The sequence below is a fragment of the Rattus norvegicus genome, chromosome 7 (genome assembly GCF_021556685.1).
Source record: "Rattus norvegicus strain SHRSP/BbbUtx chromosome 7, alternate assembly SHRSP_T2T, whole genome shotgun sequence".
In the NCBI taxonomy this organism is placed as follows: Eukaryota; Metazoa; Chordata; class Mammalia; order Rodentia; family Muridae; genus Rattus; species Rattus norvegicus.
This window is the reverse complement of record NC_141540.1, coordinates 17140940-17155650: the sequence shown is the minus strand read 5'-3', so window position 1 is coordinate 17155650 and position 14711 is coordinate 17140940. Positions and strand designations below refer to the sequence as shown.

The 14711-nt window shown below is 44.0% G+C and overlaps 1 protein-coding gene and 1 pseudogene across 3 annotated transcripts in view; both read right to left on the bottom strand.

Moving 5' to 3' along the window:
- Positions 1-1797: 1797 nt before the first annotated feature.
- Positions 1798-14711, bottom strand: part of LOC148004472 (uncharacterized) — a 25204-nt gene continuing 12290 nt past the window's right edge. For 2 of the 3 annotated variants that reach the window (XM_087559618.1, XM_087559619.1), the window contains exons 3-5: positions 10555-10681; positions 10294-10354; positions 3670-8596 (exon numbers count right to left, since the gene is read on the bottom strand). In XM_087559618.1, the coding sequence (XP_087415744.1) occupies positions 6820-8596; positions 10294-10354; positions 10555-10681 (1965 nt within the window). In that variant the 3' untranslated portion in view covers positions 3670-6819. Of the gene's footprint in view, positions 8597-10293; positions 10355-10554; positions 10682-14711 lie in introns of all 3 variants that reach the window. The other variant, XM_087559620.1, reaches the window with a different exon arrangement.
- Positions 4595-4975, bottom strand: Nutf2l1 (nuclear transport factor 2 like 1; annotated as a pseudogene).

Below are 14711 nucleotides of genomic sequence, written 5' to 3'. Positions count from 1 at the left end.
AAACTATTTTCTACAATGTAATTATTACTGTTCTCCACAAACGCTAACAGTTCTTGACTTCTTTGGGCTGCATTAGAACCCTGTGATAGCTGTTCTTGGTTGCTAACTACTTGACTGCATCTGGAATTAACTAAACCCCCAAGCAGATGTGAGATATGTTTTATGTTTTGTTGGTTTTATGTTTTTGGTTTTTTAATTAAATCACTTGAAGTGGTAAGACTTTTTTTTTTAACAATTTCTGTAGGGTTTGTCTGTGGAGCCTTGGCTGTCCTGGAACTCTCTCTGTAGACCAGGCTGACCTCAAAGTCCCAGAGATCCTCTTGCCTTTTCCTCTGGAGTGCAGGGATTAAAGGTGTGGACCACTACTGCCTGGCTCTTGTAAGGTGGGAAGATGCACCATTGATTTGTGACACACCGTTGGCACCCTGTAGAAAGAACATGGTAGAAGGAAGATTGTTCTCTACCTGTTGGCTCTTACACTTACTCCTGAGTCCTTTCCTTCACCGGCATTAGAGCCTATTTCCTTGGGATTCTTTCAGGTAGCTGCGGAGTGAAAGCAATTCAGAGTCCAGCATCAAGGGCACCCGATCCTTAGATGGTGACAAGAATCCTTGCAGTAATAGCTGCTCTTGCCCTGCCAAGAACAGGGCATATGGGGTCAAATTCATTTATGAAAGTTAAAGTCTGGGGCTGGAGAGATGGCTCAGCGGTTAAGAGCATCTGACTGCTCTTCCAGAGGTCATGAGTTCAATTCCCAGCAACCACATGGTGGCTCACAACCATCTGTAAAGAGATCTGATGCCCTCTTCTGGTGTGTCTGAAGACAGCTACAGTGTACTTATATATAATAAATGAATAAATCTTTAAAAAAAAAAGTTAAAGTCTGAGGAGATAAGCATACCACAGAGTATCACCCAAAGCCATCTGCACATTCGACAGAGCAAACGTCATTTCTTGGTGCAGAAATGGGAGACTCCAGAAGGCCTCAGTCCGTTAGCTGCACAGTGTAGCAGAGCTCCAGGTCCTGCCCTTGAGCAGCTCAGGGACTGGAGTACAGACATGGCTTTGTTGAGAGTAGTCACAATAGTGGGATGGTTGTTCTTGATGTCAGCTTGAGTATATCTGGTACGAACTACAACCCAGAAATGGAGGGCACACTGTGATCCTGAGTCTGGAAGGCACAGGTTTCTGATCTGGATCTTGAAGCGGGATGACACAGGCCCTTAATTCAGATCTGGAGCCAGGAAGGCTCACCTGTACTGTGGAGCACACCTTCTGCTGGAAGCCCATAGGAGGACTTGGGAGAAGGAGGGGTTGTTTGTTCTTTGCCTGCTTGCTCTCACCTGGCCAGCACATCCACTGTTTCACTGTCATTGGAGCATACAGAAGAGCAGCTGAGATACCCAGCCTCGGGCCTGAGCAACTACTAGACTCTTGGACTTCCATTCACAGCTGCCCACTGTTGGATAATGGGACTGCAGACTGTAAGTCACTTCAATAAAATGCGTGCGTGCGTGCGTGTGTGTGCGCGCGCGCATTTTCCCCCCAAGTTCTGTGACTCTGGAGAATCCTGACTAATACAAGCTGATTTCCCAAATTAAATTCCAGTGACCAACAGTCCAGCTGGAAGAGCGTAGCTGATGCTGGGCTGGTTTGGATATGGAGGTAAGTAGAGAAGGGGAGACATATGGAGGAGGCAGAGAGGGCTCAGAGCAGATGGGATCCAAGGAGAGAAAGGTAGTGCAGCTCCTTGTCCCCTTTTTTCTGTAGAAAAGCACAAAAAGCACTTTATTATTATTTTTTTTAAAGATTTATTTATTTATTATATATAAGTACACTGTAGCTGTCTTCAGACACACCAGAAGAGGGCATCAGATCTCTTTACAGATGGTTGTGAGCCACCATGTGGTTGCTGGGAATTGAACTCATGACCTCTGGAAGAGCAGCCGGGTGCTCTTAACCGCTGAGCCATCTCTCCAGCCCACAAAAAGCACTTTAAATCATATATCTATCTGATTTTGTATAATTATTGCCTATATTTAAAAGAAACTGTTTCGTGTCATTCATGGGATGTGGTAGGACTCCACATATGTGATGTGTAAAAACTGACCCTAGCATGACTTGGGCACTTCTCTTCATCCCACAGTGCTGCAGTTTTCCCAAGGGCAGAGTTGTTGTCTGGACTTGGGTGATTGTACTGCAAAGACCTGACCTGAGAATGGGGCCTTCGACAGCACAGCACCTCCATTCATCAGCCTAGCCCTAGTGGACAGATTAGCCACTCAGTGATTCTAGCCCACGTGCATACATGTACATGTACACACACACACACACACACACACACACACACACACACACACAGAGCATGCACACATAAATAAAAGTAATGAAAATGTAAACCAAGGTCTGCCAAGTTAAATGACTAACAATGGGGAAAAAATCTTTTAAAGAATCAGTTATTAAAGTAATATGAACTTGTAGGTACAAATATAAAATAGAATCTGTAGAGGTTCTGTGGTGAAAACTACAGCACATGGACAAAAGAAAACCAGGATCTTAATAAACGAATTGACATACTATGTTCATTAACGTGATGTCTCGGTTCTGCTTTAGGAGGACATACCATCCACTCCCACTCAGCCATAGAAAGAAAGGAGTTGTGACACATACGTCATGATGAGTTTCAAATGCAACACACGGAGAAAAAGACCTGGACTCCAAGTTTGTGTGCTGTACGAACCTACTTAGGAGATGTTAGGGTCCAAGAGTTACCCCACAAACCACTTGAACACCGATCTCAGTTAAACAGGGATGGTTTGTTGAATGCAAACCCCAAGACTGATTGACCAGGACAACAGCTCAGAGCTGTGAGCTGGACATGAGGGCCAGCTTATAAAGGCTAAAACCACGGAAACCACACTGAACTCATACACTAATGATGGGAGTGCTGCCCAGTGGTCAGCCCTGACTCAAGCCATCTTACACATAACAGTTCATATTGACCTTTAATTTAAATGGGTCCTACCTGAAGCTCATAGTTGCGGGATTTTTAAGATTAACACACCTCAAACATACAGAACACAACAGGGTATGTGGTCATTATGACCCTGCTCCGAGTCAAGTTATTTCTCTGTGCCAATGACTGGCAGGCATATTACAGCAACAATATGAAATAGCTGGCAGGCATGGAGCAAAATCGCTACCGCTATGCTAGGGGGACAAGCATCAACAAAATCAGACAAACATGTAAGGTAAGGGCTGGAGAGATTGCCGAACAGCAAACTGCTCTTTCAGAGAACTGGATTTCATTCCTAGCACCTAGGTTGGGAAACTTACAACTGCACAGAACTCCAGCTCCAGGGTCTCCAGCACTCTGGGCTCCTCAAGCACCATCGGATATGTACACACACACACACACACACACACAGACACATGTGCATAAGCTTAAAATATAATAAAAACCTTTCTAAAAAGTGTCCCCCTCTATAGTCCTTCCTCATCGTGCATGACCTCACTATGTACCAAGGACTGGCCTTGAATGTGAAACCCTCCTGCTCCTTCATTCACAGTGCTAAGAATATAGTCGTGAACTGCCACTCCCAGCTGCACTTGAAATTTTAAATGCACGTGTTGCGGGATAGTTCCCAGAGAAGACTACTTGGACACTGGTTTAAAATACTAGAAAGTCTTTATTAGTCTCTTGGTGGCTACACTGGGAGCTCAGGACTCCAGTGTAATCCTGAGCCTTTCCCAGGATGAGCTTTTAAGTGCCCCCCACCCCCCAAAAAAAGAAAACCCATGTTCTGGTTTGACGTACTTCACTGAACAAGAACAGTTAGCCAGAAACATAAGTACAGGAGCCCAAAAAGCAAGATTAGCACATTTTGAGACTTCTCAACTATATGGACTTTGATGGATCAGGTCTTTGTTTTTATTTTACCAAGTGGTGCTGTCTAAGTGCTGAGTTTCACAGCCCCGATCACTCTTCCATCAGGGAGTCAGTAATGCCAAGGTCTGGGGCCCTGTTATACTAAGAAGCTACCAATTGACAGCTGCTTGCTCTGAAAAAAAGGGGGGTGGGGGTGGGAGAAGGAGTCAGAGGAAACACTAGTAGACACATTTCTTCAGGCAGCCCCCAAGACCTATAGCTTGCCTGGTATATTGCTTTTCACTCAAACTTTTTGTTTTTGTTTTTTTTTTTTAATTTTTGTGGTTTTATTGTATCACGAGGCATTGAAACATCTGAACAAATCCATATCTTTAGGCAGCTGCTTTCTCCTTCACTTCTTTGGGTTACTAGAGCAACTTGTCAGTAGATGAAAACAAAACAACAAAAGAAAACAAAACCAAAAACTGACAATCTTTTGCATTACTTAAGTCTTTCCAAGGCATGCGCTTGTACAACACCAACTTTTCCTGTCAGATGCAGCTGTCTAGCATCCCAACATCATGCACAATACCGTGGTGACAGACGAGCACTGCGCCCACTCCCACCTCGGCCCCGCTCCTTTGTGTATGATGTTTGGAGCATCTGGAGGAGATAGGATTGGGCAGAGGGAGGAGGAAACAGCGTGACTATCTGGCCAGGAGGAGGTCAGCTGAAGTTGTTCAGGGCGAGCCTGAACATGTCATTGGTGCAAACCCAAGCATCGTTGATGTTCTGTAATAGAAACATCTGGTGGAAACCCATGATGGCATCTTCATCAGCCTTGAGCTGGCCTACAACCATGCTGATGATGCAGCTATCTGATGTAGGCTGATGGTCCTGCGCCGTGATGCTAGGCTGAATTTTCTGGAACGGAAGGCTAGATAGCTTCTCCACAATGGCAGCTTTGCCTTGGAATTGCTGTCCTTCCCAGGTAAGGCATGACGCATCAATGTAAATTGCACCTAGTTGGGTTCTGTCGTTATCAAATTGATAGTAATGCTGAATAAAGCTGGATCCAATCTGCTCCCAAGTTGGCTTGTCTCCCATCCTGGAGTCACTCACCTCACTGAGACCTGTGGGGCTGGCAAGATGGCGGCGGCGGCGGCAACCCAGCGCGGTCCTCACTCAAACTTTAGTACATAGTCCTTGAGATTTCTTCTGGGCTCACTTGTTAAATTCTACCATTAACAAGGTAAAATCCCCCAAAGGGAAACCCAGGTTCCCTGGGAAGACCAGGAACACAATACGTCCAGATAGCTCTGAAAATTGGAATCCTTCTCTCGAGCTTCCCAAGTAGGATCACATGCCTGTACATAGTTGGTAAGTGATATTCACAGCCAGTCCCAGCCCTGGGAAGGACTGATCACTGGAGGTAGCAAACAGACTCAGTGGGTGAGACTGTCAGGTTAAAATCAAGTATCTCTTTTTATCAAGTTTCCCAAACGCTGCTATTTTTTAATTTTTCAGTTGAATCAAGAAATCTTCTCACGTATTTTCCAATGCCATGAGTAAGTATGTATGTATGTATGTATGTATGTATGTATGTATGTATGTATGTATGTATTGACACAGGGTTTCTTTGTGTAACCTTGGCTGTCCTTGAACAAGTTCTGTAGACCAGGCTGGCTTTGAACTCACAGATAGCTGCCTGTGTCTGTCTCCCAAGTACTTGGATTATATATGTGAGCCACTACCACTCATGAATGATACATTTTTTAAAGAGTTACTAAAATGATCATGGAGACTTCACAAATTCTGTACTCGAGGCTACTTTACAGTGAGTTCTCTATAGTGTCTATAAACAATTCTGGGATGACCGAAAGCTTTACAGTAAGATTCCCTATATCTCTTAGTCACTGTTCTATTTTGGTGAAGAGACACTGACTTATTCCTTGTTCTATTGCTGTGAAGACACACCATGACTACAGCAACTGTTACAAAGGAAAACATATAAATGGGGCTTGTCTACAAGTCAGAAATTTAGTCTACTGTTTTCATGAGCAGAAGCCTGGCAGCATGCAGGTAGACATGGTGCTGGAGAAGGAGCTTCAGATTTCTACATCTGGATCCATAGGCAACAGGAAAAGAGAAACACGCTTGAGCATTTGAAACCCTAAAGCCCACCCCCAATGACACTTCCTCCAATGAGGCCACACCTATGTCCAATAAGGCCACGCCTACTAATCCTTGTTAAGGATCCTGAATGATCAAGCACTCAAATATGGTACCATTCCCATTTAAACCACCTCTGACACCATGAAAAAGGCAAGTCTTATATGAAGAAGCATTTAATGGGGGCTGCTTATAGTTTCAGAGATTTAGTCCACTGTCACCATGGCTAGGAACATGGTGCTTGAGCAGTAGCTGAGAGCTATACTAATCCACAGGCACAGAAAGAGAGAGGGTGAGAGAGTGGATCTGGAGTGGGCTCTTGAATTCCCAAAGCCTACCCCTACTGACACAATTCCTCCAAGAAGGTTACTCCTAATCCAACAGGGTGATAACTTCCATTCCTTCTAATCCTTTCAAACAGCTCCACTTTCTGGTGACTAAGCATTCAAATATATGAGCCTATGGGGGACATTCTTATTCAAACCACCACACATGTATGAAGGGTTTCTCTCCACAGTGACTACTACAATGTCAAATGAGGGCCTCTTAAGAACTAAAGACTTTCCACAGAGCGTGGATAAGGATTTCTCTCCAGTGTGAGCTATTTCACATCTCCATAATGAAAAGAACTCAGAAGACTTTATCACATTGCTTGCAGCTTTTCTCCAGAGGGCTGCTTCCATGTATCTGAAGGGAACTTTTAACTCTAAAAGCCACATTGATTCGAAAGAGTAGCTTTTCTCCAGTATGACTTGTTTGCCATATTCCCACTTTGCAACCTAATCTGTTTTGCTCTCCTGTGGTTTGATTTCTATGAGAGACTTTTTCACATTATTACACACACCCTTCTTTGTTCTGCTATGAGTTAGCACGTGTCTTCGCAAGCGATATGGAGACAGAAATTCTTTCCCACATTGCTTACATAAATAAGGTCTGTCACAAGCATGAAGTTGACCGGGAAATATAGAGACTTTCCCACACATCTTACATTTATGGGGTCTGACTTTAGTGTGGACACGCTCATGCTTTCTAACCTGATCGGAAGATTGAAAGGCTTTCCCACATTGATTACACCGATGGGGTCTGTCACCGCTGTGGATTCGTTTCTCATGTTTTTTAAGATAACTAGAATAACAAAAGGCTTTGCCACACTGCTCACACTGATACGGTCTCTCACTGCTGTGGATTCGTTCATGTTTTTTAAGATAATAAGAAAAATGAAAGGCTTTGTCACAATGCTTGCACTGGTACGGCCTCTCGCTGCTGTGGACTCGTTCATGCACGCGAAGCAAATAAAAATGGCGAAAGGCTTTGCCACACTGCTTGCATACGAAGGGTTTTTCCTCACTGTGCATTATTTTATGCTTTCGAAGAGAGCTCTTAAAACTGAAGGCTTTCCCGCACTGCAAACATGCATAGGGTTTCTCTCCACAGTGATTCCTTTCGTGGCTCTGAAGGGAGGACAAAGAAGCTAAATCCTTCCCACACTGCTTACATTGGTAGGGTTTCTCCCCAGTGTGCATTTTATTGTGCAACTGAAAGGAACCGTAGTCATTGAAAGTTTTCCCACATTGTTTGCAAACGTAGGGTCTCTCACTAGCATGGATTCTTTCATGTCTTTTATGGTTACCAAAATGAGCAAAGCTTTTCCCACAGTGCTGACACACATAAGGCTTCTCACCAGTGTGAATCCTCTTGTGTGACTGTAGGGAGGTGAAGTAAGGAAAACCTTTCCCACACTGCTTACAGACATAGGGATTCACACCACTGTGAGTTATTTTATGTTTCTGACACTGACTCCAAAATGGAAAGGCACTCCCACACTGCTTACATACGTAAGATTTTTCACGGGTATGAGTTAGTTCATGTGTTTTAAGGTAACGGGAAACGGGGAAGGCCTTCCCACACTGCTTACATACATAGGGTTTCACACCACTGTGAATTTTTGTATGTCTCCGAAGGGTAGCAGAAGTACTGAAAGTTTTCCCACAGTGAGTGCACACAAAAGCCTTCTCACAATTTGGATTCATCTTATGTTTTGAAAGGTAAACTAATCGAGCAAAGCCTTTCCCACACCGTTCACACACATAGGGCTTTTTTGCACTGTGAGTCTTCTCATGTCTGTGTAAAGAACTAGGATCGGTGAAGTCTTTCCCACACTCCTTGCATACATAAGACTTCTGTGCACGGTCGTGTTCTTCAGACCTTTGATCTGATCTGAGGCAAGAAAGGTCTCCTTTATGGTCCTTATTTTTGGAAAATTTCTCTCTGGTGTGAGTGCTTTTATGTATCTGCAGGGACTGAGGAGAAGTGGAGCTGTTCCCAAACTCCTGAGCTTTATACAGTGTCTGTCCATGTTTCTGGTTGTCATTAGGTTTGTGTCCTACTGGATGGTTCAGCGGCACACCCAGAGATGAATGACCAATTTTACCTTCTTCACATATGGCAAGTCCTGAACAAGAATTCAGGTTCACAGACTGCCCCGGATTGTAGCTGACGATTTCTGCACACTGATGACTTTCCTTATCTTCATTGAACTTTTCCACCAGTTGGCTGCTGCAAAACAAATGAAGAGGAGTTCATGACTAAGACGGTGCTCACCAATGACTGAACAGAGAAATGTGTCATGTTACATGGATCACATGTGGACTGCATGCTTTCCAAGGCCATTGAGAACAGCTAAAATAGAAACAATGACATTCAAAGATGGCGGGGTATATCTTCTCCAGAACATTAAATATTCACATAGCATGTCAACACAAATTTCAATCCATTCTTACGGAACATTTTGGATGTATCAATTTGATATGTTATTGTATCAATCAAAATCATCTTCGTTTTTTAAATACTTGCATGTCTATGAAATAACAACAACTAGTCCTAGTAGATAAGGAAATTCTATTTTCATTTCATTTGCAAAATGTCCCCATGGCTTGTGGATAAATCAATTCAACATTAAGTTTAAAAAATGTGTTCATTTACTGTGTTTGTAAGCGCACACGTATACTGCAGTACAAGGGAGGTGCTTAGGACAACTTTCAGATGGACTGTTTCCTTCCTTGTCAATGAAGCAGGCTTTCTCTGAGAGTGCTGGGATTATAGATAGGTCCTGTTTTATCTGGGTTTCGGGAACTGAACTCAGGCCATTGTTATTGCAAGGCCAGCACTATTACTGACTAAGGCAACAGTTTGCTTCCTTTGTTACCATTTTGAAATGATGAGGTGTATCCTGTATAGTTTTCTGTCAACTTGACACAAATGTAGAATCATCTGAAAAGAGGAATCTTAGACTAGAAAATGTCTGCATTAGATCATCTCCAGGCAAATCTGTGGGGGCATTTTTGTTACCAATCAGTGTGGGAGGAACCAGGCAACTGTGGGTGGTGTCACCCCCGAAGCACCAGGTGGTTCTGATTGTATAAGAAAGCAGGCTGAGGAAGCCCTGAAGAGCAAGTCAGTAAGCACTTTCCTCCATGGCTCAGTCTCAGTTCCTGTCTCTGGGCCCTGACTGCCCTGACTTCCTGTTTTGGCTTCTCTAACTGATGGACCGTGACCAGGACATGCTAGACAAATAATCCCTTCCCTCTGTCTACATAAGGGAAGGTTGAGCCTCAGGTATTTTGTCAGCTTGACAAAACCTAGAGTCATATGAAGAAACTTCAACTGAGTAAATGCAGTACCATTTTGGCTTGTAGGGAAACCTATGGAAATTTTCTTGATGGATGATTCACATGAAAGGGTCCAGCCCACAGTGACCAGTGCCATTCATGGGCAGGTGGTCAAGAAGTGTATAAGAAAGCAAACTGAGCAAGCCAGCAGGAGCAAGATGGTAAACACCATTCCTCATGGCCCATGCTTCAGTTCATGCCTACAGGTTCCTCTTGAGTTCAAGCCCTGACTTCTCTTGATCATGGACTGCTAACTACAACATGAAATCCACCCTGTCCACCTCATGCTGCTCTGGCTCATGGCCTTGAGCACAGCAATACAAATCCAAACTAAGACATTTTGTATGGCATAAAGTTTGTATATGTGAACCACGATAACACATCACATGTGACATCATCATAGTCAAGTTGTTCTCCACATTGAAAATGGAAACGTGGATGTGTGAAACACAACTTTTGGAGGGAATTTTTCTGGAGATGAAATCGGTTTGATGCTTAATATCAAATGTATCTTTTACTTCTTTAAAAAAATGCTCTTTTCTAAGAGCACTCTGGAATATGGATGTATCTTGGGAAAGAAATTACCTTAGTTTTCTCCAGAGGTTTTCATACTCATTTACAATCATCTGATTGTCCGACTTGTTTCCTAAAATGTAGAACCAGAGAAATAGTTAAAAATTACTTATTACCAAAAATTACTAGGTAGCAGGTAAGTTCATGGTGTAAATGAGTCCATCTGACATAGTCACCCCAGTTCCCTTCTCCATATTCCAATTCATACGTCAACACTGATTAGCTAGAAACACTTGTCCTTGGTGGACTAGAAAAACCAATGCCCGTGTGTACCTATAGAGGCCAGGTTCCTCAGGGTTTCCTGCATCACATCTTTGTACAGCTCCTTCTGGGATGGATCCAGCACAGCCCACTCCTCCTGCGTGAACTTCACAGCCACATCCTCAAAGCTCACTGACTCCTGAAAGCACACACATACATTTCCAGGAAAGTGAGCCTCATGGTACCACAGACGTACACAGAATTAATAAGGTGACATGACACTGTTCCACAAGGGTTCAAGCTGTCCTGGTCATCACACTCTACTGCTCATACAGACCAAGATGCCTTCCCCCACTCACAAATGCTAAAAGTAAACGGGAGCTTTCTGGGAAAGGAACATCAAAGAAGGATGAGCTCTTGTGCAGAGGACTGTGCAGTTCCTCCTTCTGCACTGCATCTTTCTAACAACTGTCACCCCAGGTTCTATTGTCTACCACCCACCATGATCAGTATCTGCTGTCCCCAGAACGTGTGCGCTTAGAAATGCTGGGCACCCTTGTGTTCTGCTGGTGTCTGAGAACTGAGATCTGGAGGGATTCCTTCCCACCAGAGCTGTACAGAGTGAGGTAGATTTCTCAGACAGTTGATGACAACTACACCCTAGGTTTAGAACAGCAACATCCCCTTCTCTCATGGTCATCAGAGGGACGCTATGTTCTTAGAACCCAACGTATTCTCTACATGAGTCTACATCATTTGTGTTGACTGACACTACCTGTGCATCTGTTCAAAGCCTTGATTTAGAGTCTATTGTGCATGGGGTGTGAGCATGCCGCAGTGCTCTTCTGGAGGTCAGCGCCACGTTGTGGAAGTTGGTTCTCTTTGTCCAGCTTAACAATGGCTCCTGAGATTTCGGATCATCAGGGTTGCACAGCTCATGCTTTTATCCCCTGAGTCAACTCAGCAGGCCTCTGGTTAATACTTCCTACAATTTGTTGGGAACAGGAGCACAACTTCTGTGGCTGTACCAAATGACGATGGTGGAATGTATGTACCTGGGCTCTCTGTACTGTCCTTAATCAAACAGCAAATGAAAGTCGTGACAAGCAATTTATCTGATTCATGTCCTACTCTGCTTTCTAGTGCTACGATAAACCACTAGGATCAAGAAGTTAGTACTTTGTCTTACAACCTGTTAGTAACCTAAAACACGTTGTGTTCTTGCACTCAAGGCAGATATTAGAAAGTCTATAGCCAGGTTCTTTAGTTTGCCCCGAGTCAAACAGGAAACAGGACTCATGACAAGCAGTTCTCCTCAGTACTGTCCCATTTTGCTTCCTGTTGTCTGACATATCACCATGACCAAATGAAACTAAAGCAGAAAGTGTTTATGTGAATTACTGGTCACAGTCGATCACTGAGGGAAGCTAAGACAGGAATCTCAAGGCAGGAATGTGCAGTCAAGACCTGAACCCTAGAATATGGATGAACCACCGGCACTGGTTTGCTGGGCTATCCTTTCTGTTCAAGCCAAGGCCCACATGACCTGAGATGTCAACACCCACAATGGAGTAGGCCCTCCATCAATCAACAATCAAGAAAATGTTCTGAAAACGTGCACACAGGCAAAATTGGTGGAGCCAATTCCTCAACTGAGATTCCTATTTTCCAGCTATGCCAAGTTGACAACCTACTGAGTCATCTCACCGGCCCTGTCAGAGAAGGTCCACCCCCCACATCCCCACGGTCCTACCTGCCACAGGAATAGCATGCACGTTGCTGGGATACGGAACTTCCCACTCAGGTCTCTTTCCACCGAGGTCACTCTGGGGCTTCCTGCTGTCAGAAGGAAGCTCCGCCCCACCTGCCTGGGTTCTAGATAAGCACCACAGAACTACCCACACTCTGGGTGCCTCAACTCCACCCGCGCCTGCCCCTCGCTCAGCAGACTAGCTATTCCCAAGGCTTATCCACGTGCTCGGTTCATGTCACTGGCCTGAATCCACCCTGTCACGGTCTCACTCACAACACAGCTGTTAGCTCTCTGATTCTTTCCACACTGATCCACACCAACTCTAAGCCAAGTGTTTCTCTGTTAATGCAAAATGGGTTTTTCTCTGTTTACACAACCTGTCAAAGTTACTTAAGATTTTCCTCCCTGTCCTATCTTGATAAGTAATGATTTTTACTACTTCTACTAAATTATGGTGTGCTCTATTGAGATGTAACAAATCAATGTGGCTATCAATCATGTCAGAAATGTGCTAATTATTAATATATTTAAGTTTATGACAGACCAAATCTCCTAAAATCGAACAGTTTACCTCACAAGGTCTCAGAAGATATGAACACAGCTTCAAGAGTCTGCCTGGAGTGTGCTATGATAACCACTGAAGAACACAGTGGACAAAACTGGATACCCTCAGAGTCAAATGGCTTATCTAAATCAAGGTAAGTCATTTCTCATGCCACACGTATCCATTCCACAGAGAAAAAGACTCTGAGTCGTCTGGGTTTGAAAGCCAGACTGACTCTGCCCGGGTTGCCATGAAGATCACAGAGCCCACGGGGAACGGTTGGCTGATGGACTCGATTATGGTTTATTCTTCCCCAGATTCTGGCTACAGGTACCTTAGCTGTACAGGTACCTTGACAGCTGGAAAACGGACCTAACTCCTTTCCTAAACTCATCTCTAGGGACTAGTTCAGATGTCAGCTTTCCCAGGTGTAATCGGTTACTTCCTCCCTTAAACTCGGGTTCCACTGATTAAATGCTTCATATTTCCCCTTCTTGCTATGCCACTGTCCTAACATTATTCGAATTCTCATAAATTTGCCTAATACTGATAAAACATTCCAGTATCCAAGACAACTATATAATCGCAAATTCTTGTTCCTTTTGGTCCACAAAAAGCTTATCTTAAAGACTATTAATGTTAACTCATGTTGCTAACTCTTTTGTAAACTTATAAACTACAGGAACCCACTCAGATCTACCTCTCACGGACCAAATAGACTCCACCCAGAAACGTACATCTGCCTAAAGTTCCCACTGACTACCTATTCCAGAGGTGGGCTTCCTCTGGGTTTCAAATGTACAGCTAAGAAAAAAAATTTTCTTTCTCCCAAACATATTTAATCTTATTCTTTACCTATAACATATATGTATACATATACATACATACACACACACACGTTTCAGCATCTTGTCAAGTCCAGGTGTTTACTACGTCTAGGAGAGCTCCAGAGAAGTGACCTCCAGATGCTCCAACCTTCCCTCACAGACACAGATGCTTCTACTGGGCCTGTTCCTTCTGACCTATCCTCACATGGTTCCACAGACCCTGGACAGCAAGAAAACAGACAGCTCTAAGACTGGACAAACATCCCCATACCCACTTTCTTAAGTTCCCCAGAGACACATCACCCCAAAGCAAGCAGGAAGTAGTCAGAGATCACAACAACCCTATTCCTGCTCCACCATTACCTTTTTTATTTTTCTTTTTTAATTAAAATGGGGGAATGTTAGCATTCTGTCTAAGCTCTACCCTACAGTGACCTGGCAACAGTCAGGTATGCTCCGCCCCACAGTTACCTGGCAACAGCCAGGTATGCCTGACACTCTAAAAGGGGCTGCTTGACCCTCCCCCACCCCTTTCTCTCTTGCTCCTGCCTTCCTGCCCCCACTCTCTCCTCATGGCTCTACTTCTCTAATTCATTCTCTCTCTCTCTCTCTCTCTCTCTCTCTCTCTCTCTCTCTCTCTCTCTCTCAGCCTTTACTACCCTCTTAACTCCCCTCCCCATGCTCTGAATAATCTCCATTCTATACTATACCGTCTGTGGCTGTGGCTGGTCCCTCAGGGGGAAGGGATGTTTCGGCATGAGCCCACAGAGGCATCCCCTTCCCCCATACCTCACCACACCTCCATAGAACATATCCCCCTTCACTTTATCTTTTTATAAACACATCAAATTATACCAAAGCCAAACAGTTATTGTACGCTTGTAGAGATAAGGGTAGGCTCTGTGTCCTGGCATCTTAAGTTTTCTACCTTGTTCCTATCACAACTGATGCTCTTCACAGTACACATTTCAGATTGGGACTTAAAACCTAATAACAATCAACTTACCATCTAGCATAGCACTTGACAAACAGCTCTCTAAAAGCTTTGAGAGAGATGTTTATGGCAGCTCTAATACTGTCTGCGTGTGCCCATATCATTTTACTG